This window comes from Embiotoca jacksoni, unplaced genomic scaffold (genome assembly GCF_022577435.1).
Source record: "Embiotoca jacksoni isolate LCO1_2020_lvr unplaced genomic scaffold, fEmbJac1.0.p SCAF_10, whole genome shotgun sequence".
NCBI classification, from domain to species: domain Eukaryota; kingdom Metazoa; phylum Chordata; class Actinopteri; family Embiotocidae; genus Embiotoca; species Embiotoca jacksoni.
In genome coordinates this window covers 3,029,004-3,054,578 of record NW_027185230.1, presented here as the reverse complement: position 1 = coordinate 3,054,578, position 25,575 = coordinate 3,029,004, and the positions used below count along the sequence as shown (strand labels likewise).

At 40.1% G+C, this 25,575-nt stretch overlaps 1 protein-coding gene across 2 annotated transcripts in view; it reads right to left on the bottom strand.

Moving 5' to 3' along the window:
- The window catches only part of lrrtm4l1 (leucine rich repeat transmembrane neuronal 4 like 1), a 58,347-nt gene extending 34,380 nt beyond the window's left edge, over positions 1-23,967 (bottom strand). The window contains exons 1-2 of one of the 2 annotated variants that reach the window (XR_011178896.1): positions 23,400-23,967; positions 1,632-3,325 (exon numbers count right to left, since the gene is read on the bottom strand). Coding sequence is in view for 1 of the 2 variants with exons in the window: in XM_069161882.1 (XP_069017983.1) it covers positions 1,695-3,325; positions 23,400-23,403 (1,635 nt within the window). In the remaining variant the exon portion in view is untranslated. The remainder of the gene's footprint in view (positions 1-1,631; positions 3,326-23,399) is intronic. The other variant, XM_069161882.1, reaches the window with a different exon arrangement.
- Positions 23,968-25,575: the final 1,608 nt, after the last annotated feature.

Here is a 25,575-nt window from a genome sequence, read left to right as displayed (position 1 = left end):
CAGGTTTTCCAGTCTTTTGTTTCCCCTGTCCTAACTTTTTTGAGACGTGTTGCTGGCATCAAATTCAAAAAGAGCTCATATTTTAATAAAACAATAAAAGCGTCTCTGTTTCAACACTTGATATGTTGTCTTTGGTCTTTTTGCAATTAAATATGGGTTTATGAGATTTGCAAATCATTGTATTTTGTTTTTATTTACATTTTATGCAGCATCCCAACTTTTTGGGAAACAGGGTTTTGAATTGCAAATCGTTATTGTACTGCCATTTGATTAATATAATGGGACTTCACAATCCTGAGATAATGAATTTTGCCAAATTTAAGAATAAAAATAATATATTCTAGTTAAGAATATAGAATCATAATCCATTTTGCCCACCAAGTCTCTGTTAAGTCAGAATATAAGTCAGACTATATATTTAGTAACTAGGAGAGAACTTACAATTTGGCTTGGTATATTATATACTGTGAAGTCAGGTTTTTGCTTTTTTTTAATTTTTAAACTCTGGACTCATTGGTGAATATGTCATTGGTGTGCACCCACTGTTTCGGAAGGCTGACTTCACATCAAGACAAAAAAAATGTTTCATGCGGTTGCATGAAATTATCCTGGTTTAATAAACATACTCCTTATCACAGCAGAGGGATTCAGGTTTAAGCCATATCATAAACTTTGGGATTTCCATACTGCCCCCCCACCGCTGTGCAGATTATCATAAATCTCCCCAAGTGAAGAAGTGTGCTCTGCACCAGACAAACTCTGTTTGACATTGAATGGCAGTTACAGTGAACAGACACAAAGCACAGTGCAGATCACAAATCTTAGACATCTATAATGCATGTTTAACCTGTGATGAGCAAGTTAATAAATTCCACTTTTAAATCTGCTAAAGGGCACCCAAGCAGTTCCACCCATTTTGTCATTTGACTGGTCAATACCAATGTACTTCATTGTTCACAGTTTTGAATTAGAAAATGTTAGTTATAACAACAAGCTGAATGGAATGTTAATTTGGCAGTTTTGGATTAGTAATATAAAATACTCCCAGAGAAATAAATTCAGTAGGCACAAATTCATGTACCAGCTCACACACACACGCACACATGCGCACACACACACACACACACACACACACACACACACACACACACACACACACACACAACACAAAAGTCAAAGAAATTCCTCAATACATGTGAGCCATGCCATGCTCATGTGGAGTGGTGTGTACAAATTAGTTAGACCGTATCCAATTATTCTTGGTCCCTTAGAGTCAACATAACAATTTCACAAGTACAGCTTTGAAAATAAAATGTAGATAATGAATAATACAGAGATAAATAACATGCGGAAGTAATTAAAGCCACACTCAATTAACTTCAGAGAATATAAAATGCTGTATTGCATTATTGTTATAATGCAGCCCTCTGAACACATGTTTCAGATTTCTTCTTCTGTATCAGATTAGCTGTTTTCTATTTTTCACATTAGGGTTCACTTTAAAAGTGAAAATTGGAATAATTGGAGACATCTAACATTTGAAGTCAAGCGTGTTATGAATGAGGAGTAAAGAGTGCTTAGCTGTGATTCAAAAATGTGTTTTTATAGGGCAGACTTGATAAAGGATTTACCTCTCTGTCGAGCCTTGTATTTTGATTTAGTTTTTATTTTTAGGCTGATGCGATGGGTCATACCTCACACTCCCTGGAGCCAGATATTGTGCAAGTGCAGGAACCAGTGCCATTGCCTAGCACCTCCAATGCTTCTGGTGTGGCAGCAGGGTTGTAGCTCATGTAATACTCTTGGAGCTGGGAGCTGAGGTTCTGCTCTGGCTCTGGACTCTTTTTGCGACGCTTCCGTCCCACCACGGATCGCTGCTGCAGCAACCTAGTTGCACCTGGGTAGCGCCGCCACAACACATAGATAATTGTCAAGATTAGGGACATGGTGAAGAAGATTGCCACGCTGCCCACCACCACTTTGTGCAGAGTCATTTGCGCCATCTCTGGGGGTGGCATGTATGTGGGTTGAGTGTGATCCACTGATTCTCTAGGGTCTTTGCTCATATGTCCTGGAAAGGTAGGATGAGGAATAGGTCGAGGCCTGTATGGCGGGAGAGGACCAAAGCTGTTGGTTGGTGGCATTGGTGGAGAGCCACTAGTGGGGGCAAAGGTTGGTTCAGCAGTGGCTTCAGAAATTAACTCTGACATTGGTGAGGGTGTTTCCGTCAGTATGTAATCAGTTTCCTCGCAAATACCATGGTTCCTTGTAGCCTCCATGATTTTTTCTCCCTGGAGATACTTTGGGCTGCTGCATATCATAGTGGTGTCTTTACTGCCCCGGAAATTCCTTAACCAGGCAACAAGTGGGCAAATGCCAGTTCCACAATCCCACATGTTGCCAGCAAGGCTTATGGATGTCAGTGATATCCATGCGGACACTGCCTCCTGAGACACATTGGACAGTTTGTTGGATTCCAGATTTAGGACCTGAAGGTTGGGCAAGCAGTGAAACACAGCTGGGTCCAGCGTTTGTATTTCATTTCCAGACAGGTCAAGTTTCTGCAGTGTGTACCAAGTCCATGGAAGGCCCTGGTTGACCACCCTAATGCGATTCCACTGCAGATAGAGAGATCTCAGATTGGCTAAGCGTGGGAACAGAAAAAAGTTGATCCGTGAGAACTGGTTGTGCTCCAGATGCAACTCCATCAGTTTCTGCAGCCCCAAAAATGTGGTGCGCGTAAGAGCCTTGATTCGATTGTAGCCCAAATCCAGAAACTCTAAACTTCGGCACTCCAGGAAGGCTCGGATTGGGATGTTGGAGAGACCATTTGACCTTAGGTGAAGGTTTTGAAGTTTTCGTAAGCCATGGAATTGACCTGGCTGCAGGATTTCCAATTTATTGTAGGACAAGTCCAGACTGCGAAGGTTAGGAATTCCATGGAATGTTGAATTGTGTAGGGATGTGATCCTGTTGGAGCTCAGTATTAGCTCTTTAAGCCTGCGGACACCCTGGAATGCCCGACTGTCAACAGCTGAAACTTGATTGTGGTCTAAGTATATCCAGAGAAGCTGGCTGAGGTGAGCAAACTGATACGGTAGCAGGGTGTGCAGTTCATTGTAGCGCAAGGAGAGGCCCTGGCAGCCTACCGAGATGTTTTCCGGGACATCTAAAAATCCAGATGAATCACAATGGATGGTTTTTCCCTCACATCGGCAGCTATTGGGGCAGGTGCGCTCACCAAAGCTGAATAATAGGGGAACTCGCAAGAGTAGGAGCAGAGGAAAGAGGAGGTGTGTCACTCGTCCATCACACAGCAATGGACCTAAAAGAGAATATAAGATACAGAAAAAAAGATAGAATAAATTAAGGAACTGACCGAGGCTCAAGACACATTTTAAGACTTTCAAAAAAAGCCATGGACAAAACAAAAATTCAGTATGGTGTCCAACAAAATGTTTCCAACAGATATACACTGCAGTAATTAGTTTCAGAAGAGCTGAAACAGACTTAAATGTGAAATCCGTGTTTTGAAAAGATACAGACCTCATTTTAAAAGTTGTTTTCTGTGCTCAAGGAATAATTACATATCAGCATCATATCACTGGGAACAGTCTGTCTTTTCTTCATCTCATCACTAACAATGGTGAGGAACACATATTCACTGTTGAAATATGGGAAAAAAATTATGTTGTAGAACAGATTTTTTTGAAAATTATTTCTGAAATGATGCAAAGTGGACATAAGGGATGGAGCCTAATAATTGTTTTCTGATTCTTTCAGTGCTTTTACTCATTGGTAAAGCAGCTATTGCAAGAACCTGAACCTACTATCTTTGTATCTATTTTAATCTTCCAATCTCACAGGCCACAATGCTGGTTTCTGCTTAAGTGTACTTGTTGAGATGTAACCCTCGCAAACATATTCAAATTCTGTACATTGATTTCTCGACGATGATAAACATCTGGATAAATACATCTGTTAGGGTTAAGGTATCAGGAGAGTCTCTGCTTAATTGTAAAGCAGCTATGTTTTCAGAGGATGATGTGAAAATACTGTTTTCTCAAGATTAGAACAGTCTGAAACAGAACTGAAGATTTGCCACCATTTGCGAGACACCAATGCTAGCTAAGTTGATTTCAAAAGGAAAATCAACTTTGAAGTCAGACGAGTTCTGTGAAATATTTTTCTTAGATACACAAGACTCCATCTGTTTCTGTTTCCATACAATATTCCATACATGAAGAGAACAGGAGTAACTGTAGTGCCAAAGCCTCAAAGATTTTTGTTTTTGTTTCTTTAGCTTAATTTTGAGAAATATAAAGTACCTTCCTCCCAAAATCTTTCAAAGTTTTTATGCCTTGTCACTTCAGATATGTTCCGTCGAAAATAACTTGGTCTCATTTATTATTTACACTATAAACTTATACACGGTATAACTGAACTTTTTACTTGATCAAAGTAGCATGCAAGGATCTATTCAGGATTCTGTCTTGTTCATTTTTAGGACGCTTTCAGACCAAACATTTCTGGGGACTCCCTCACAGAAACTACCTACTAGGGAGCTTCCCTGAGAACTACATACCTTTAACAGCTTTTTTTCTGTTTGCATTGGCACCACAAATAGGAACACTGAAGTGGTGTAAATTGGCCGGCAGTTGGTATAGACAGTATTACTATTGTGTGACATACAACTTCAACATGGGGGTTCACGTGCCTCCACAGTTTCTCTTGTTGCTAAAGTTTCTGTTGTGAAGTAGGAGCTTTAAAAGTGTCTTAAAACGGCATTGAAGGCATTACGATGGTCCTCAGTTCTGCAGTGCTAACACATTAATAAAGATACTTCCTCGAACCATTTTCTGAACTACGAAAAGATTCCCGTCGTACAAAAGCAGCCAATGTGTTACATTCACGCACTGGTAACACCCCCCTCTATGCTGATGACAGAGTCCTATATTGTTATACCCGGCCTATCAATGTGACTCTTGTACAACTGCAGCTTTCTGCTGAGTCATTTTAATTGCAGGATTTTTAAGACACAAACAACAGATGATCTTCATCTAAATTTTACCGTCAGTCTTAAATGGACCCGCTAATGCAGGAGCTCATAATTTTAAATATCTTTTTCTGGATCAATGGCAACCTCAACCTCTGTGAAAATGCAATTATTGACACGTTTTTTTAAGTTGCTCTTGGGCTTTGTCCCTTTGTATACATAGTCTCACAATTTTCTAGGTTGTAAAAAATAAAAAACTATCCAGGCAAGGAAAGCAGGGGTTTTCATGACTAAAGTGTGAGATGTTCTTCTGATGTAAACACCTTCAAATTAAAGTTGACAGCCAGGCCTTTAACCTTACAGGCTTTTATGATTTTAGATTTCACATGCTGCAGTACAAAGCCAACATGTTAAAAGATATGTCACTATCCTAACACATTGTGATTGCACTATAAGGAACAAGTCCCTGACCCAGGGCTTTGTCCTAAGACTAAGGACATTCAAATCTCACAAAAAAATTGCTTTCAAAATACAGTGGTGCTGGGAAGTTGTTCAAGAAGCTTTTCATTTCTATATGTTTGCTTAAAACATCAAAGGTTTTTATGGGATTGTTTTTCTTACTAAAGAAATGATCAATTATAGTACTTTTAATTCATTCGTTTGTTTGTGTGAACATCTGATTCATTTATTAATTTATGTTGAAATATAGAAAGTTCTAAAGGGTTGAAGCACCAGTGTAATATTACCTCCCTTTGAAAAAGTCAGCATGGACCGACACGTACTCACTTTCCAAAACTGTCCTCGCTCTCAAAATCAAAAGTTAAATTCTGTCCACACAAGATCAGAAACAGAAAAGCACACACATCCGTTCTGATTGGTTCTATATATGCATAGGAAGTTACTGTTTGACTTTGCACGAGGTTTATAAAGTGACAGCAAGTGAATGACATGAATACCAAAACAGAACTGCATCGTATTATTGGTATGATGTGCAACTCTGTATAAAATTATTGCCTTCCAGAACATTGTCGACAGACATATGGACATTGTTAAAGATAAACAGACAGAGAGACTATAATGATGGAAAATCCAAAGACGTGATGATGCAAATTTGACAAATGCATATCCTTTACATTGTAATCACCTTCATATTAACATTGACAAATTATCAAAAAGCTCTAAATTAACATTTAAGTGTTGGGTAATGACAGTTGTTAGTGTTCATCACTCCACATGTAGCTTTAATACACAGCAAAGCTCCAGGACAGATGCATCTTGTGTACAGTAAATCATGTGTCATGTCTGTGTGCTAACCTGGTGTTCTAAGCTGCAGACTAAGAAGAAAAAAAACAAGCAGTAGAATATCCTTCCATTGTGTGGCATATGGTGTGCGGCAAACATTATCATGCATCATTATAACCCAACTTGGGGGTTGTCAACACAGCATAGTGACAATTTCATGCTAAAATGTGAAGCAAACATTCACTGCCGCACATGATCTGCAATCACAAACTAGGATCCCACCATGCTGCACCTCAGTGCCGGTAGGTCATTCTTGAATTTCACCTGATCAAAACTACATTTTACTAGCGATTGAATTTCCTGTTTTACAATTTTAGAATTAATGTTTTGTTCTGACATTTGCACACAGTGTTTAGCAGTACTTCCCACTGACGTTCTTGCAGGAATGACAAGATAGCAGAACAGAATGCCGAATTCCCTCTTGGTTTACTCCACTACATTTATTGCAGTTACATGAATGGAAGTTGCGTGGGGTAATCTGGTTGAAAATTACTGCACTAGTTCCTGTGCAACATGAACTAGGATGTGTGTGCTAAAGCATACCTTTGCACAATCTTAACGGCTCTGTTCCGATTACACTTTTCCCATGACTACTAGAAAGCACTCGAGGAGCACATACCTCTGTCAAGGCAGCACAATCCTGTAAGTGAGTTATGTTGAATCATAAAATGTCAAGAAATGATTATTCTGCATCTGGATAGATGAGAGACAATCACGGGACAAGTAATCCATGTGGTGTCAATATCGAGCCCATCTTTACCCCAGACTAATAATATTAAAAGATGTCAATGTGTTTCCCACACATAGGCTTTACTTAGGCGCCCAGCCCAGGTATATTGAATTATATTTGCTGACATATTTCAGCATTTTCTTTTATTTATTTTTGATTTTTTTTTTTTTTTTTTTTTTTTTTTTTTTTTTTAATCTGACCCTATTGATGCAATCTTGTGGACAAATGTGGTCAATTCCCCCTCGCTCTCCTTCACATGTCTGCTCCCCACCATTTGAGGGCATCAGAGGTTAAGCGTCACCCTTCATGAAACACAGAGATCAGAGGACAGAAAGTAGCGAGAATGCCAACGCTTTCAAAACACGGCAGATACGCTGAAAAGAAATGGGTGCTCATATATTAGATATAGCATAAATACAATGTTTTTGGTTGGATTGTAACCACGGAGCCAGAACTATAAGGCAAATGTCTGTCACTGAGTGAGTGACAGTTAAAAGTTACATCGCAAGATGGTGAAATGCATGCCGCAACTTCCATTTCAAATTAAAAGCCCCTAAGGTTGACACAGAATTCAGCCATATTTTAAGTTTTGATCGAGACGTGTTTCTTTCAAGAAGGGCAGGGGATCCCAATCGAAGGGGAAACATGATTTCAATTCAGGGAAATTTTATATTAGAATGCTGTATTTGACACTTCAAACTGTTTCAGCCACACACAGTTTCTTGCACTTCAGCAGGCATTAAGGGAATGTCTGTGTAATTGTAGATACCGGAAATATATCTCCCACTGTGAAATTGGTCACCCGCCACAACAAATAAACTCTCAACCTATGGGAAGCACTGCTTAGTAATACACCCAGCCATCCGTTTTCCCTAACTGATAATCCCACTAAAGCATTTAAAAGGTCTGAAGTTATTATTATTAACGTTTAAAGTTTTCATGAATACTGTAGGCCAGAATGTGACTGCAAACCAGAGAAGCAGAAGAAGGGGGGAAATGAGGTCTATGTACATAAGTGGATGGGAATGAGGGAATATACACGCAATGTGAGAACGTGTGCTATAAATAAATCCCTCGAGTACTCCAAGCAATAGATGCACCGCCACTTCCATCAACTCCTAAAACCACTCCGTGAACTCACCAAGCCTCCATAGCACTACACTCAGCCATCAGTTTCCCCTAAATGATAATCCCATCGGAGCAATTAAAAGTTCTGTTGTGAACCCTCAGGGAAACCTCACTATGTCATATCACTAAAATTACATTTGGTATTTTGTGTGCATACGCCCCTTATAAAAAAACAAACAGATGGGAGTTATTTAGATACATTTTAGAAAGTAGAAAACTTCAGGCAGTGTAGACACGGCCACAATGTGCAGCCACTTAACGCCTCACATGACGGCATCTTTAATTAGCACACACTGGTTCAGCATGGATTTCAGCGCAGGCAGAACAGCAATAAAAACCCACTGAACATGTGTACACTGGGTTCCATGAGATGCTTTACAGAAGACGTTTACTCAGTACAGATTGATTAACCAATCAGTACATGTGGTGTTGTGTGGAGTCATTATTCAGGTTTTCCACTCATGCATTAGATATTGAACACAAAGGTAAAAATATCTTCTATCGCAGTTAATACCAGAAAGTTGGAGTTTATTGGAATTTAAAAGATCTATCTATTGATATCATCATTAATGGAACAAAAGGTTAATTTAGGATAAGGCCAAAATTCATAGAAAGAAGAAGAAAAAAACTGAAGTTAGAACCTTAACTATAAAAAAAAACACAGAAATACAGGCAGACGTTGCTCTTCAATCTGCTCCCCCTCAGAGTAGATATGATCTAATATGGTAAGCTACACACATCTGTTTACCTGGCTCCGTTTTTCTTAGTAGAGCGTGACCGATTTAAGCCACGGGGGTTTTGGAGATTCCAGATCTTGCGAAAGTTAAATCTTAGAGGTTTGAACAACTACAGCACCGTAGAGCAACACCAAAGGAGACATTATCACAAAAGTAAATCTATTCAAGATTTAAGTATGTTCCCACCACCTATTTTCACTGTCAGTATGAGGAGCAGTAAGGGAATGTATTTTATTCAATGTTTTGTTAATAAAAACCTTGACAGAAAATATGCATTGATGGCCTTTATTCCATGACGGAAATCTTGACGTTGCGATTATGTTAGAAAATGAGCACGAACAAAATACATTGCCGTTTCTGTCAAAAAACTAAAAACAACATAATTAACGTGAAAAAAATATATTAATTAACTACTGTTTTATTTAAGGACCTATGTGCATTTGCCAATTGATGATGCCACTGATGGCTGGTGAAAATGCATCGTGCGGCTCCAACCCACTTTAGCTGTATGATCTGCTCCAGTATTATTAATAAGCAGCATCCTGCCCTCTGCACAACAAAAAACATGTAGATAGCACTGGCATTTACAGGTAAGGTAAGTATTATTATAAGGTAAGCTAATGTAACTAAAGAGAGACTTATTATGCGCCTTTCCAAAAAAAAAACATGTTTTTTTCTTGGACCCCACTACAGTAGCAAGGGTAGATGAATCAGTTTAAAAGACTCATTTATCATATACTGGCCCTTAATGCAGCTCCTCAGTTTATTCTCTGTCCGAAGCCAGCCATTTTAACTCCTGTCTCTTTAATACCCCCTTCCTAAAAACCCACCTTTGTTCTGATTAGGCTGTTTTACATAAGCCTGCCGAGCACCCAATACTTGTTAGCGCTGAGCAGAGCCCTCGAACAACATCAGAGACAGACTGATGGGGTGGATGGGCGAGGCCCTGTACCTTGTGCCATTCGGTAAAGAAATCTGTGATGTCAGCTCATCGCTAACCGAGTGTTCAGAGCAGTCAAAAAGCTGAGCTTTTTTTCTCGAAGGAATTACTTTTACATACATTTACTTAATTTCTTGAACTTTTGGCCACTTGTAATCATTTTTAAAAAAAAATTGTTTTATACATTATATATATGAAGGAAAATATGGAAAAGCACAATAGGTCCTATTTATAGTGCTGGGGTTGTAACATTACTGTAAATTGACCACTTTTTGTGTTGCATTCAGAAGGAATGAGTTAGTTCCTGGATTATTGTCTGCAGTCAGCCACCTACACCTTCCTCTAGATTTGCTGATTTGCTGATCCGCAGTGCAGAGAGCTGGTAGCTTTAGTGAAGAGAGTCAGTCTTTTGTATGCAGGGCAGAGTGACATGAACACTGTGTGTGACAAGTAAACAGCGCCTCTACTACTGACCTTGTGTTAAATGACAATGACACTTACAGTAACTGTAAGAAATGAACTGGATGAAGATGATGAAAGCTCGAGCCTCATACTGCTCAGAGGGCAGAGAAAAAAACAGTTCATGAAGTTGTTCAAATGTTTCGATGATTAAAACTAGACTAGCAATGTCTTTCTAGTTTTTGGTGATTAAAACTAACAAAAATATGCCGTACATTTTTATGAGAAAACAAACAAAATCAAAATCCTGTCCCGCAATTAACCCTGCTTTTATTTGGTTTAGGTTTATAGAGTGTTTTTTGCCACACCTAAACCTTGATTTTCAAAGCTGATTTATGTTGTAATTAGGCCTGATTGCCCTCATTTTGCTAAATTGATGGAATCATTTCCCTTCATTTGAATAAAAACAGCAGAAACGTCATATTTCCATTACAATATGTTCTTTTTCCACATTGTGCCCCTTCTGCTGTGTTTAAGACTTCTACTATGATAGAAGCGTATAATAGAGGCATAATAAGACAATTAAACCATTCATTATTTGTATCATCAACAAAAAAATAATGATGGTGATAGCCCTATTTGTAATTATTGTTGGTATAACTGTGTATTGCACTGCTCTGCAGCCAGTCGAATGTTGCTCTTAGTGAAGTACAAGATGTATAATTGTAACTTGAAGTAAACTGGAGCAGATTGCGGTTTCTTTTATTGTGTGCCACAACTAATTTGCAATGACCACACAATTTCCTTGTGATAAAAATGCAATTGCAGACAATAAATATCAATTAGAGAATAGGTTCTGTGCTCCAGTTTCCCCGGGGCTCCTCTTACTCCCCGACTAGAAGTAGTTTGCAGAAGTTAGACTCGAATGCAGACACTAAACGTCAACTGAAATGGGGTCGCAAATGCACAAAACAGCCAAAGTTATTACATAATGCCCTAAAATATATCATCTCCCCAATTACCTCACCTAAGGTCAGGTTCCAATGGCAACCTTTCTGAAGTCCCATAAAAGCAGACTGCCCCTCCCCCCACCCCCGGGACAGAGTGGGTTCTGGCAGGCCCAGCAGAGTCAGCTGTCGTCTTCCTTGGCCGTGCGACAAGTTGATATTTCATTTGAATGCACGGTGCTCTGAGCACTGATGCAAAGGCTATTACCCAGAGTGCCCAAGTGGGTTGGCCAACAGCGCTCAGGCCGCGCGCTGGGGCACTTCAAAGAAATGAAAAGTGTGCAAGAAAACAAAATATATCTGCTATTTCTTATTAAATGGCCCACTGTACCACAGGTTATACATATTACAAGGGAGGGTTCGCTGTGGCAGCTTTTAAAGGTTATTGACTGGCAGAAAAGTGACATCAACTTTTTAGATTCTAAGATTTATTGTATCTGTGCTTTCTTTTGGAGGACATGAGACTTAATTCACTCCATGTTTGATTGCATATATGTCTCTCTCCCTCCCCTCCTCCTTAAAACTGCATACATGGTGCATTCTGATGATCTGAGAAGCTTAAAATTAACAGCTGACAAGAGATGAGGTCTGACCAAGGGCAGGACTGATCACAGCAGATTATACCTTTAGTCTGGAGATAAATCAGTATTATATACGATATGATGTATAAATTAGAGCTTCAGATCCAGACTCATTTCCTCCACTCCCCCCTCCCCCCGCCTCCCCCCACCTGCCGTCCTCTCTGACACGGGAGCCAAGGGTTTAAAAGTGTGTGATGTGTGATCGAGCTTAGGCAAGCAAAACTCTGGGGTGCTACAGCATGCGTGATATATTACATTATTGAGTGTGTTCACTCAGATTTAAGGCACATAAAATTAAAAATACTTTCAGGGCACGTGGGAAGTACGTGACATATTTCCAGTCACGGGGCCCATCATGCAACGGTGATTCATTGGACACACTGGGCTTTACAATATTGAAATGAAGCACCTTTTACACACTTAAAACCCATTATTTTACGCCCATTAATTTGAAAATTGGAGTCAGCTGTAATTCTGACTTACAGCAAAAGCAGGAAACGGTATAAAACAGCTGATTTATGATAAAAGCTTATTTTACTGCTATGGAGCAACATGCAGAGATAGGAGGAGCAAATACACACTGTACTGTACAGCAGGATGGAGATATACTGCAGAGTGGAGCTTCGCTGGTTAATATCACAGCAGTAATGGCAAAATACTGCCTGACCGGCAGTATCCATTTAAAATTTAAATGCATTTAGCAGTCAGATTTGTTAGCTCACTTATTCTGTCTGGATTTGTGTGTGTGTGTGTGTGTGTGTGTGTGTGTGTGTGTGTGTGTGTGTGTGTGTGTGTGTGTGTGTGTGTGGCGGGGGGGGGGGGGGTATTAACTGAGGTCTAGTGAGTCCGTGACCTCCTCAAGCATAACGGTAAAAGAGAGGAATGAAGACAGGCAGAGCAGTTCCTGCTAGAGCCTTTGTTAAAAAAAGAAAGAAAAAAAAAGGCAACAACTGCGTGTAAGATTTTAGGTGAAATGAAAAGGAGAGAGAATAACTCCCGCAGCAAAAAACACAGGGAAAAAACTAGCCTGTTTTTCAACAGCACTTGTATGACAGGAAGTGAAAGATGATGAAAACTGGTGACTCTTCGATAAGGACCCTGTTTGTGTACCAATGCTGTGCAGCTGAATGGTGCACAACCCTTCTCAAACTCCTGAGCCTCCCCGCAGTTCCTCTGCAATCAGATGGCAGATCTGCTATCCCTTTCTGCCCAGAAGACATGTAGTTTTATATGAAAGGGCATATTTTGTATCTCAGATCTTGTCTTGACCGTAACTGCCATTCCTTAACATTTCACACAATGGGAATTGTGAGCCGGAGCCTTTGATATTTTTTTTGTAGCCTTTCCTCGCTTTGTTTTCCTCATTTACCTTCATATTTGGGTCCTCGGTAAGTTATGGCGGCCTCCGGTTGTTGAGAGTTACAAGGTTTGTGCATTCAGAAAATGTATCATCTGTTTGCTGGCAATTACGAATGAAAATTCGTGCCCTGCCTGACAAGTCCTAATGAGTCAATTAAGTCCTAATGAGTTAATAAAGGTCATGAAATACACAGTGCCGGGGCATTAATGTTTGAAGAAAGGCTCATTTCCCCGTGTCCGTTTGCTGCTGGGGCTCCTTTTAAATATTGCTTTTTAAACTCAGGGGTGCTCAAACTTTTGCATACAGCTGTAAAATATTACTACTTAAAGAGCTAATGCCATTATTAGGAGTATTGATTCACTAAATCGAAGCATTAACACTTTAGATCAATGGAATTACCAGCATGTCCCATAGTTCTTATTTATCCCCATGAGCAACTGCCAGTAACGAGCATCAACTTCTCACTGGAAGTGCAGCGCGCCGGACCTGGTTGCAATGTCTATTGATATGAGTGTCTATTTTTTCTCATTAACACCACAGCCACTGGGAATTCTGATTGGCTGGCAGGTGTAGATTACCTTTTAGTCACCGGACAGTATAATTGGACACCTAATGACGCACATGTTTGTTTGGCAGTCTAGAAAAAAATGCACTAGGATTAAACTGTAGGCAAAGATAGCAACGGTGAGGCTTAGCCTGTGGTTCTGAGGGACTGTTGCAACGGAAAGCGGAAAGTCAATTTAAGTGAAAAATAAAGAAATTGAAAGAAGTTACCAGTAGAGTGTGACAGGGAAATAACGAGAGAGAGAGAGAGAGAGAGAGAGAGAGAGAGAGAGAGCGAGGCAACGAACCTAACATTGCTGTGTGACCGACAGAGGCGGGGGTGGGGGGGGGTATGAATGTGTCAGAGCGTTTCATTATCTCAGCTGGAGTGCAGTTTTACTAATTGGAGCAGTATTTTCACCCAATTTTGTGCTTTTGTAATCTGAGTTTGCCAAGACTTTAAAAGTAATCAGTGACATTTTCTTCAGATTTCCAAAATTTGGCCAGGTTTTGTGAAAAGCTTGGAGTAACACAAAAAAAAGGCTGCAGATCATACGGGGAGTTCAGGGTACACACGTTGATACGAAGATAAAAAAAAAAAAAAACAACAACACTATAATGTATATAATAAATAACATAGCGTATACTGTTATTTTTTTTTTAGCTATTGTGAATGACTATTATAATCTGATAATCACATGTCAAGAAATCATTAATTAGTCTGTCAAATTCAGTTTGAAGGCTTCATCATGACTAAATCGAGGGTGTGGGTTGCTTAAATTAGGGGTTAAGGGCTAAAAATATATTGTTATATCTTGTTGGTTTTTTTGCAATAACGATGTTCTTGACGATATGACAAAATACAGAAAAATATGTAATTATTAATTTTAAATACACACAATTTCAACAAAAGTGTTAATAGATTTCTGTCAGCACAAACATAACAGTATCCTTTCAAATATTCAGTTGAATCTAAACAAAATGAAACCACTGTTTTGGCCTGATTCTACTTCTAGTTTAGTTGGGCCCATTAAAAACGTAGTTTTGGGCTTTTGTTGAGCTTGTATTTGCACTTGTATTTCGTAACGAGATTAGTTGTTCACCTCAGACGAACAGACGAGAATCAGCGCGTCCGTCAATTAAACTTACACTCAGCAAAAATGTTTTGGAACATAGCGACTTTTAGCCATGCTTGTCGCTCCATAAGCTGCAAACGTATGTCATACAGTTCCACTGCGTAAAAGTATGACGTCATTAGGTCAGGAGGTCGGAAAGTTGCCCCCGGTCACGATATACATTTTTTATATTGTCTGAAAAATGATACTCGTATTATCGTGAACGACATGACATGCCACACCCCTAGCTTAAACATAAATATGAATTATTAGCTGATAACTAAAATTGTATTTATATTCGCCGCATTATGTTTTACATCATGTACAAGTATCTTCCAAATTGTCAAGCAGAAATTTGTTTTTGAATGTCAAGATTGTGGTGGGCAAACATTAGACGAGGCTAAACACTATATACTAAATCAAGGACATAACTTCAGTTCTATGAGTAGGTGCATGCCCTGTTAGGGCACAAATGAAATAGGGTCATAATATCAATACAACCCAGTGATGGCACTGCACACTCATGTCAAGTCAGAACACTGTATGGAGGATGCTCACAGATATAGCTGGTCAACTACATTAACCATACAAAACATGGATTCCCCTGACATTCATAATCATCCATCCACAGACATTATCCTTCATTCAGTCAGTCATTTCCTCAGTGAAGCATCCCTTTGATTTTAAGTCAAGGTAAACAACTTGCTGCATTTCTTTTTGTTATTTTCATAATCAATTGGTTAATCTATTTATTTAAGAAATAAATCAGTTGTTTATTCTCTATAATCTTATTAATACATATTTTCAAGAGCTGAAAGTATCATCTTAAAATGATTTTGTTTTCTCCAACCAACAGTTAAAAAAGCAAATAACATTTCTGTGGTACTTATTTAATCACTTAGACCCGTACTCTAACTGATGTCTCAGAAGCATTTGAATGAAGCTACCCGACAAATAACAAGTGATAGAACTCAATCTGTTTCCTCGAAAGTTGCCCCCGAGCACAGCCTGTTTGTAGTAACCACAGATTCTAGTTGTCAAGAGTGTAAAATATTTGCAAAGAGGGAGACCTTTGTAAAGGCTAATTGGTTATTTTGAATGTCAACATTTTTACACCGGCAGGTTTTGTGTGGCCATGAAAGCATCCCGCTGTGGGGAAAGGCAGCCCTAATGAGACATGTTGGATGGAAGTCCACTCGGAAACGTGACTTTTGAGAGAAGAACTCCAGCCAGCCCACTCTGGTCTGGTGCCTGCAGTTTGCTCTAAGCCAAGCTGTTGGCCTGATATTGGAGAGACTTTGAACCTCATGAATATCCATAAACATACATCTGTATATTCAAGTCTGTGTGGCCCACCAACACTTTTTTTTTAGAGTAGACAATCACCAAAATGAGAAACACACTGTGTGAAAATGTCAAATATTAGCTGGGAATATATGGTTCTTAGATGTTAGGGTCTTGTTTTGTATCCCCATTAAAACTTTAATTATCTGTTAGCGGTTATGTTTTGATCTGACTTGATATTGTGTCTCAAGAAGCACTGTGAAAGACTGGAAACTGAGGAAATAGATAATTAAAGTCATGAAACAGCATACAGATTATATTTAGGCTTGATATCTAATATCTGTTTTATCCAGCTAATGTACTGCTTATCTTCCCCAGAGATTGGTAGAAGCTTAATTCATTGGCTATAAAGATATACAATGCTTAAAGCTTTCTTCCTCTAAAAGTGATTAAAGCACAACTGGAACTATTTAATGCGATGACATTTAAGAAGTCGTTTTATGTTTTGTTTTAAAATGTGTGTATGTGTGTTGATGTGTGTTGGGTATGTTAGTAATCAGTAAAGATCAGAGGCACCGAAGGTAATTTCAGCCCAAGATTGTGAAAATCAACATTAATTTTGAATCAGAATTCTGTACTTTGTGCCAGTGATTAGTGAGTCCCAATGTGAATAAGAATCATTTCAGCAATTTATGCTGCATAAGCTTTAACTTACTCATTTTACCTTGAGAAACAACTAAAGTGTCTGAACTGTACATGTTCAATCTCATGCCCTTTGCACTGATGATGTGGAGGAATATTCTTTATTATACATACAGAAAATGAAAGACCTCTTTGATGTATTTTTTTTTTTTTAAACCCATTTCTTTTGATTTACAGAAAAAAAATAAAAAAATCTGGTTCAATTTCTTCAGAATAAAAGCACATCCACCTTCTTTCTTTTCTCCATGCCCCTTCAGTGGGCTACATACTTTATACAAAGACGTTGCGCTCGCAGGAAAAAATGACGGCACTGGTCATTTGTTTAAAGGACCTGAAAATCTAATTTCTTCTTACTCTGAGTGATGGGCTCCTCCGTGGATTAACGTCCTAATCTCAGCCAAAGTTAGAATAGCCCAGGTTCTTTCATATAGGAGATTTCTGCAGGCCTATATGTGTTTTTATCTAAGCTCTCTTACCGGTGTTTAAGCAGGTGAGGCTCTGCATGAAAAAAGGCGACGTCACCTACTTTCATGCACCAATATACTGCAACAATATTCAAATCTTAATATGCTCACAGTTGTTGGTGTGGTGTTGTTTGCTTATGCATGCCAGGCTACTGTCAATCCAACCGTGCATTTTAGCATTCATGTTTCTGCACAACTGAACTGTTTCTCAAGTTATGTGTAGGTGCAAGTTGATCACTGTCTGCATTTATGTTTGAATGAATCAAAGGCCACATTTATGATCTGCATCCTGATTGCAGATGGTTTGGGTGGTGATGACGCATCATTTTCACACCAGAGACCGGAGTTAAATCCAGACTGCCGTCTGTGGTGCAGGCAGCATAACCACTTGCTTAAATTTAAGGAAAGATTCAGCTTTTAGTTTAAAGCAAATAAACATGTTGTGTCTGAACTCATCATAACTTAAGACAAGTTCTGTTTTAATGCAATATACTAGTCACTACAAGTGGATATTGTAAGGTAAAATCAGAGGTTCTGGTGGAAAGAAAGCATGTAATACATCTGTCCATCCACTAGAGCAGAGGTCTTCAACAGGGGGTCCGCGACCCCTAGAGGGTCTGCGGAGGTACTGCAGGGGGTCCGTGAAATGTTTGGCTGATTAGACAATATTTCTATTATTTTTTTCCACAAATTTAAATGTCTTTAAATACACATTAACATCAATCCAACATATTGTAGCGAATGAATAAATGGAGGCAGAAGATGTTATCTTTCAATCAGAAATGGACACGTTCAGCGACACACGAGCTCTCTCAAACTGGGCATCGGTTCACTCACAGCGTGAGACGAGCCTGGACCTTTCCCTCCAAGCCTCCTGCACTCCTCCAGTTTAATATAAAACACAATTTTATACAATATATATAGAAGGGGGTCCCTGCTCCATCTCTCTATCAGTTTGGGGGTCCTTGGCCTGAAAAACTTTGAAGACCCCTGCACTAGAGGGTACAGTGTCAGTGTCAGTGTCATGTTTTGCCTCGCCTTGGTGTGGCACCTTGCAGGTAAGACCAGGATTGAAGAACTAAGTCATGTGACGAAGGTCATGGAACAGATGACATTTGACGAAGTATAAAAGCACGACGGAAGAAGGTTGGGGGTCTTTGGACAACCCAGTTTCGTAACAAAGCATGTAGTACACCCTCCAGTTTACAAGAAGGCAGTGTGTCTATGTGACGCCTTTTTGTTTTGTCTTGTTTGGTTTGTGTGGTTACATTATAGACTTTATATAAATATATATGGACGTAGCTTCCGGCTTTGAAAAATGAGGCCAATGCGGAAGTGCCTTAAACTGTAATACCAGCGGGTGCCGCGAGAGGTTGGCTCCAAAAAGCCTCCGGTTCCATAGACTGCCATTCAACTTCACTCATAAAATTTCTCCATGCATTTTTTTGTATGTTATTTGCTAAATTCAGTCTTTCAGATCAGTTTTCTAGCCATCCATCTGGAAATAATCCCATCATTAATTATAAAATAAACTTCAAAAACATCGTTTTTTTTTTTTTTTTTTTTTTTTGGGGGGGGGGGGGGGTCTGTTTGATTGACAGGCCTGTGGCGCAATCAGGTTAGGTCTATCGCTGGGCGAGGCGTAGTGTCGCCGGGTTTCCAGTCAGTTAGAGTCAGATCCTCCGCTCGCTCCCACCCAGCTCGCCCAAATATGGTCACCACTGGCTCCAAACCTCTCGGGACAAGTAAGGTGGCGCTGGCCAAATTCCGAAATCGAGGCTTCACAATGGCCGTTCACAAACCAATGGGTGACATCACTGCTGGTTACCGCTTGGGTTGCGTGTTGCTTTTTTTAACCACAACCAGGTGATTTTTTTTTTTTTTTTTTGTCCCTAACCGAAATGCCGTGTTTTTGTTTTTTTTTCTTTAACCCTAACCACATAGTTTCCCACATGTTTTCATTTACCGAGAGCACATGTTTTTTGATACCTTGTTAGGCAAAGGCGTGACACTGACACGCTGCCCTCAAGTGGACTGGTGGGTGTATTACACGCTTCGTGGTGACACTGGTTTGGGTTAGATTGATCAAACCAGGAATTTAACCCAGGAGAGCAGGGTTCAAGTTTGTTTTGTTTTCTTGAACCTAAGCATGCGCATATTTTCCCCCTAATCCTAACCAAGTAGCAAAACGTGACACACACAGTATGCTGTGGTGGACTGATCAGTGTATTGCATGCTTTGGTATGATACCGGGGTGTTAAATTGATAGAAACGTAATCCAATCCCAGTTACATTTCTCTCTAAGTGTATATCCTATTGAAATGTATGGGCTTTTCACACTGTTAGCCTCGGGCTAAAAATAGCCCTGGGCCAATTAGCTCCTTGTCACACATTTTAACCCAGTGTAACTTGAGCCCTGGGCTACATGAGACTGCCCTTCTTCTTGACCTGGGTTAAATGTCTGGAACTAATGGTTGAATTCTAGAATAAGGCATCACCTTGGAAACTTTTTAACCCTTTGTTTATTTGATTTTCAGGAGACAACCCCACAAACCCGGGACTAACATGGCTCCGGAGCAGAACCAGCAAGCCCTTGGCTGAAGCCTGGAATGTGCAAGGGTTGAAAGCGTCCCCGCATAACCCGAGGTTAGTGCAGTATGAAAAGCACATTGCAGTTTTTACAAACACTCTAAATAAATAATAATTTTGAATTATTTTTGTCTGAACTTTAATCTTTATTGTCCCATTTAGTCATTAATATTTCAAGTTACAAAGAAATGCTCCAAATTTGAAACAGAGTTTTTGATGAGCTTTAAACACACCACAACCCCTTTATTTTTTTTCTGACAATCATAAATAATGAATGTTGTTACTGAGGAGTATTAAGAAGTAAGGTTACAACGATGTCAGAGATCAATCCCTAATCCTAACCAAGTCATTTAAGATGTAAATTAGAAGCAGATCGGAAAACATTCTGTCATTAGCATTTTGGAAGGCACAAATACATTATCTTGTTTGTTCTTCAGGCTGTTGGACTTGCAAATAAAGTTCATACAGCCAAAAAATATTAAAAAGCAAGCATAATCAATTGTATAAAACCATGACAACCAAATGCTGGATATAGAGCACATTGGTGACATAAAACAATATATTTCGGTGTGTTTCTTGTTGCAGAGGCTTTTTTTTTCTTTGTGCAAGCTCAGCTTCCAGAACCTGATGCCAGACTTTGTTCTCAGTTTTATGTCTGCCCATATTTCAGCAGATGAGTTCAATGTGCAAGACACATTGTTTTGGGGAAGTCATTCACAGTTGAAGCCATACAAGAATTTCAAGAAAAATACAAACTGAAATAGAACAGAAAGAGAGAATTGGAAGAGGTGTTGTTGAAGACACTCAACTCGGTCTAACACTCAACAGGGACCAAAAAAAAAATTAAAATCGATGACCGGGAGCTACAGTGAAGGAATCTGATTTGATATGCGGTGTTATGACGGTTCGATAGTCTGAGTGGTGAAGTGAATATTACTAAACTTCAGCAGAAGAAAAAAAGAAAGAAAAAAATGGCTGACGGGGTCTTTCAGTCATGTTCAGAATGAGAAAACATTCCTCACACTGACAGAATAATCCTTATTGATGGCTTCAGCTATTTGAAAAGCAGCTACAGCTGCAGCTATTCAAGGTTATTTAGTTTCTCTTTTTTATCTTGGCACGGTCACAGTGAAACCAACCAGTTTACAGCAACATGTTGCTTCAATCTGTAGGACTGAGAGATCTCGGCTTTCACTTAAAGGTATTTACTGTATTTGATCTAATTAAAACTTGGCAGAATTACTATGATAATGAATTTACAAAGCTGAGAAAGGAGATCTCGCCTGCATTAATGGTGTTGGAGCTGCAGGAAACGTTGGCGGTTTTGTGCCAGTGGCGACCTATAAACAACACTGGATCTTCTAATTATCTGCACTATTATAATCTAGAAAATGTGGGATGGAATAACGGTGTCCACAGGTGACTTCTTTTAATTTTTTTCAAGAAAAAAATGTATCTTACTAATTAGTCTCTGTGCTGTAGGAAAATTATGGATTATTGAATAAATGGAGTGTTATTTGAGCCAAACGGCCCTGTTGCTCCTGCCTAAGCAGTTCAAGTACAGCAGACCAGCGTGTTCAGTCAGATCGGGGACCATTAGGCCACTTTGTTGTCCACAGTGACTCCTCCATTACTTTTCCCTACTTGTGTCCAGCCGAATGTATGGCCTTTTTTGTATGTTTTTTGTTGTTGTCGGAAGATGCCATGAATATAAATTCCACAGCTTAGGCCGCAAACAGGTGATTCAAATCCATTACTGTTAGTAACTTTATACATACTGAGCATATCAATTAAAAAAATCTCACTCCATTGCTTGTTTTTGAAAGCACATTAGTCATCCAATAGCAAATGTTGCCTGCAATTTTGATCATCATTTAAGTCATCAATAAAGCAAAAGTGCCAGGCAATTCTGTGATTCCAGCTTCTCTAATGTGACAATTTACAGATGTCTTCTGTTTCAATTAAATACTTTGATGCTGTGAATATCTCAGTTGGGCAAAACAAGCATTTGAAGTAAATTGTGATGGCCATTATTCACACTTAGACTGAGCTATTTGGTGATTAGTCAGAAATACAATTTAACATTACTCTGGAGATGCTATGCTGATCAGTTGATAGTTAATGCTGTTGATGATTATTCATGTTGATGCCAAGTTTTATTATTGAAGTCCGGGAGACAAGATGCATGGATGATGATGGAATGCATAATGCCAGGGAGCTTCAGGGAGAAGTGTGAATATCCTCACAAATACAACCACTTATTTTGGGTTAGAGTAATTGCTATGACATAATTAAAACTGTAATAGTATGTGCTCATTAGCTGCACTAAGCTGCTCATTACTTGGGGAAATGCCACAATCCTGCACAGATGTGTGGGATGCGCCTCCCTCCAAGCCTGTGTTAGCCTCTCGCCAGATTTGGGAATACAAACCAATATAAACAAAATAAATCCAACAAGTAAGAAAACAAGACAAACAAATTGAATCGCATGGATGGAGATTAGACACAAATCAAACGGCTCTCTCTGCGCCACATACACTCCGGGCGCGCATGTGTGCGTGCCGTGTGCGCGCCTAGGTATGCATAATAGTCCGTCTCTGAGATTTTCAACAGCAAAAGTTGCACTAAAAGGAAAGGACGTGAGACATCCTGCAGCTTTCTATTAGAAGCAGCTCCGCACAGCTTGAAAGTGACAGCGTCGTTGCGCCGCATATTCAGTGAGCAGTCTGAGCACCCCAAACATAAAAAAATAAAATAAACGCAGAGCCCCTGAAACGGTGAAGGGAAGTGTGGGTTTGTGAGGCTGAGCGGCATATCTAGCTTTTTTTTGTTTTTTTGAGCACCCACAGTCACTAAAATGGAGGAGGTGATAGGCAGTGTGGGATGAGATTGTAGGTGCCCAGAGCTTTCAGGAGAAGGGGGGTGGGGGGTGGGGGGGGACATTGGATGAAGTCAAAAAATGTCAGAGCTTTGAAGGAAGAGTGTGTGTGTGTGTGTGTGTGTGTGTGTGTGTGTGTGTGTGTGTGTGTGTGTGTGTGTGTGTGTGTCGGGTGGGGGGGGTGTAGGAGGGGGGGGGGGCGTGAGAAAACAGTCACATCTGAGGAGATTTTCGGTCGTTAAAGGTCAGGTATGGATTGAGTGGATAACCTTGTCATTGAAGCTTGAATATCGAGGACAGATAATGGGCTCCTATTGAGGGCTTCAACTCGTTCCGCACTGACACAGCGACAGATTTAGATTTTTGCTCTCCATCACTTCCACATCAGAAAGGTGAGAGAATTACTGTCTCTCCCCTCTCCGTGATATTCAGAGGCATCAACACTTCTGGCCGCAGCGCCTTCAAGCCACTTCACGAAGGAAACCCTTAAATACAGATTTCGAATAATATCTGACAAAAGTGATGGAGATGTCAGCCTTACTGCGCACGAATAAGCCGCAAAACATTTGAGGGAGATTTCTGAACCTCCACGCACTCATAGATGGCGGTTTTTAAAAAATGAGACAGCCCCTCCACTTACTTACCCATGTTGTCTCATCGGTCCGTTCCGTCCGTAATCCGCCGTACAGATCACGACTTCCTCCGTGTCGCCTTTTCTGGAGAGCCGTGGAGCTCTTCGCGCGTCTCACGCCACGGGTGACTCACCTGCCTTCATTCTAAAGAAGAAAAAAAAAAACTGTCTCTCGATTACAAAAAGATTTTAAAGTTTACGCCCATGCTCCTTGACGCAGAGCAACTTTCCTGAGCTGTCAGAAATAACCGTGTCGTCAAGCTCCAAGTTGGAAGTCAAAAACGCCTCGCTCTACAGCGGTCTTTCACCCTCAACAGTCTCGGAACAGGTGCCCTCAGCCAAAAAAAAAAAACAAAACAAAAAAAGAGAGAGAGAGAGAGAAAAAAAAAAAAAAAAAAAAAAAAAACGGTCACAAAGCAGCAAAAGTTAAGGGGTGAAAAGAAGCCGTGGAGAGCGCCGCGGGGATCGGTGACAGTCACCGGCGGAGGCAGGTGTCCTCTGCGCAAACATCCAGCGGAGCGGGAGAGGCGAGAGGTAGGGATCACAGGCGGACGCGGGCACTGCTCGGAATGTCGGGGGCTCCTGTACGCGCCGCACTGGCAAGCAGGTTGTCGTGTGCGCGCCCCGGCTGCGCGGGGAGGACCGTGTGCGCGCGTGTGCTGCCTCGCGCATGTGGGAGAAATAAAAGGATAAAGAGAGAGAGAGAGAGAGAAAGAGAGAGAGAGAGAAAGCATTTGATGCAGCGTTTAACAGTTGCAGGCAGATTTGGTCAAATATGAGATTTTGCTTTTGTTTTTATTGTTGATCTGCTTCCTCCATCTTCATCACCATAACATAAACACACCAGGGCCGGAGCTGGCTCCCCGTTTTACCATGCTTTTCCTATAGAAGTCTATTATGCAGGTGTTGTGGAGGATATGCTGAGGGATATATGTGGTCATCATTATAGCATGAGTGGGTAGCCTGCCTGATCCCACCTCGTGTTGCATAATTATTGCAGATGGGAAGGCTCAACGCAAGCGGGTTTGTTAGAGCAGGGATATTGTTGGAAAGGCTTCCCCAGCTAATTTAAAAAAAAACAAAAAACACAAAAAAAACAACCAATATGGCAGTGGGACATTTCAAACTGCGTCTTGTTAGGGAGCGTGAAAATATCCAACAACCAGAGAGAAAAGGCTTGTTTCAAGTCCAAATTCGGTTTTGATTTTTCCCATGATTATTGAAATTGCAAATTACGCCTTTTGGCACTAACAAAAGTCCTGTGTCATTTCTCTCTAATTTAAAATACTCAGTTGAAGCACCAGTCCATAACACGTTCAAATATTTGATTTAGTCCCTCTTTCGTGAATCACTTTATATTGTGATTAATTCCTGGGACGGTGTTTAGTCTTTCAATTGGTTCTCACTGTATTACAGATGGTTCAGACACAAGAGATAGAGGGAAAAAAAGATGATAAATTATAAAAATGTGCCCATTATAAGAAATAGCTCCAGCTGGACTTGACTTGACGTTTGGGCTTGTCACACTATATTTAGTGACTTACTGAAAGTTTTATAACAGTGTGACATTGAAAGTATGTGGTTCAAAGTGAGAAAGTACTGAATATAAACGTAGCCTTCAGTAAGGCTTTGCATTGATCGTGAAATCTAAAACTGGGACTCTCATAATTGCATTATCTCAACACCTATTGCTTTGAAATTAGATCATACACTCACTTTTGGCCCTTTAGTGTATCTTAACACCACAATCCTGGGTGACAGTCCTGGATTTGTCCTACCCAACCACCCGCGACCTCCTCGCTCCTTGGACCTTACCTCCTTTGGAGTTTTGTCACATGACCTTTTTGGACCCGCTTGGTCATGGTACACAACACATAATGTGCCTTGTGCGGATGTCTTAAATCCGGCTCAGACATGAATTTAGCCCAATTATGAGTCATTGCCAACAAATTTTAAGAACAACAAACAGGCCTTAGTGTTACATAATTGAAGAACCGCGATGCAGCATCTGGGACAACGCGTGACACCTCGACAAAAAGTCCAGCATGTCCGATTTTTTGTTTTGTTTTACCTGCCCGGTTAGACATAGCCTATGATGTGTTCCTTTACGTCGATCAATAGGATGAATAGGAGTGCTCGCTGGTGTGTATTTGTAAACATGGCGAAGAGAAAGTGGGACGCTGCAAGTG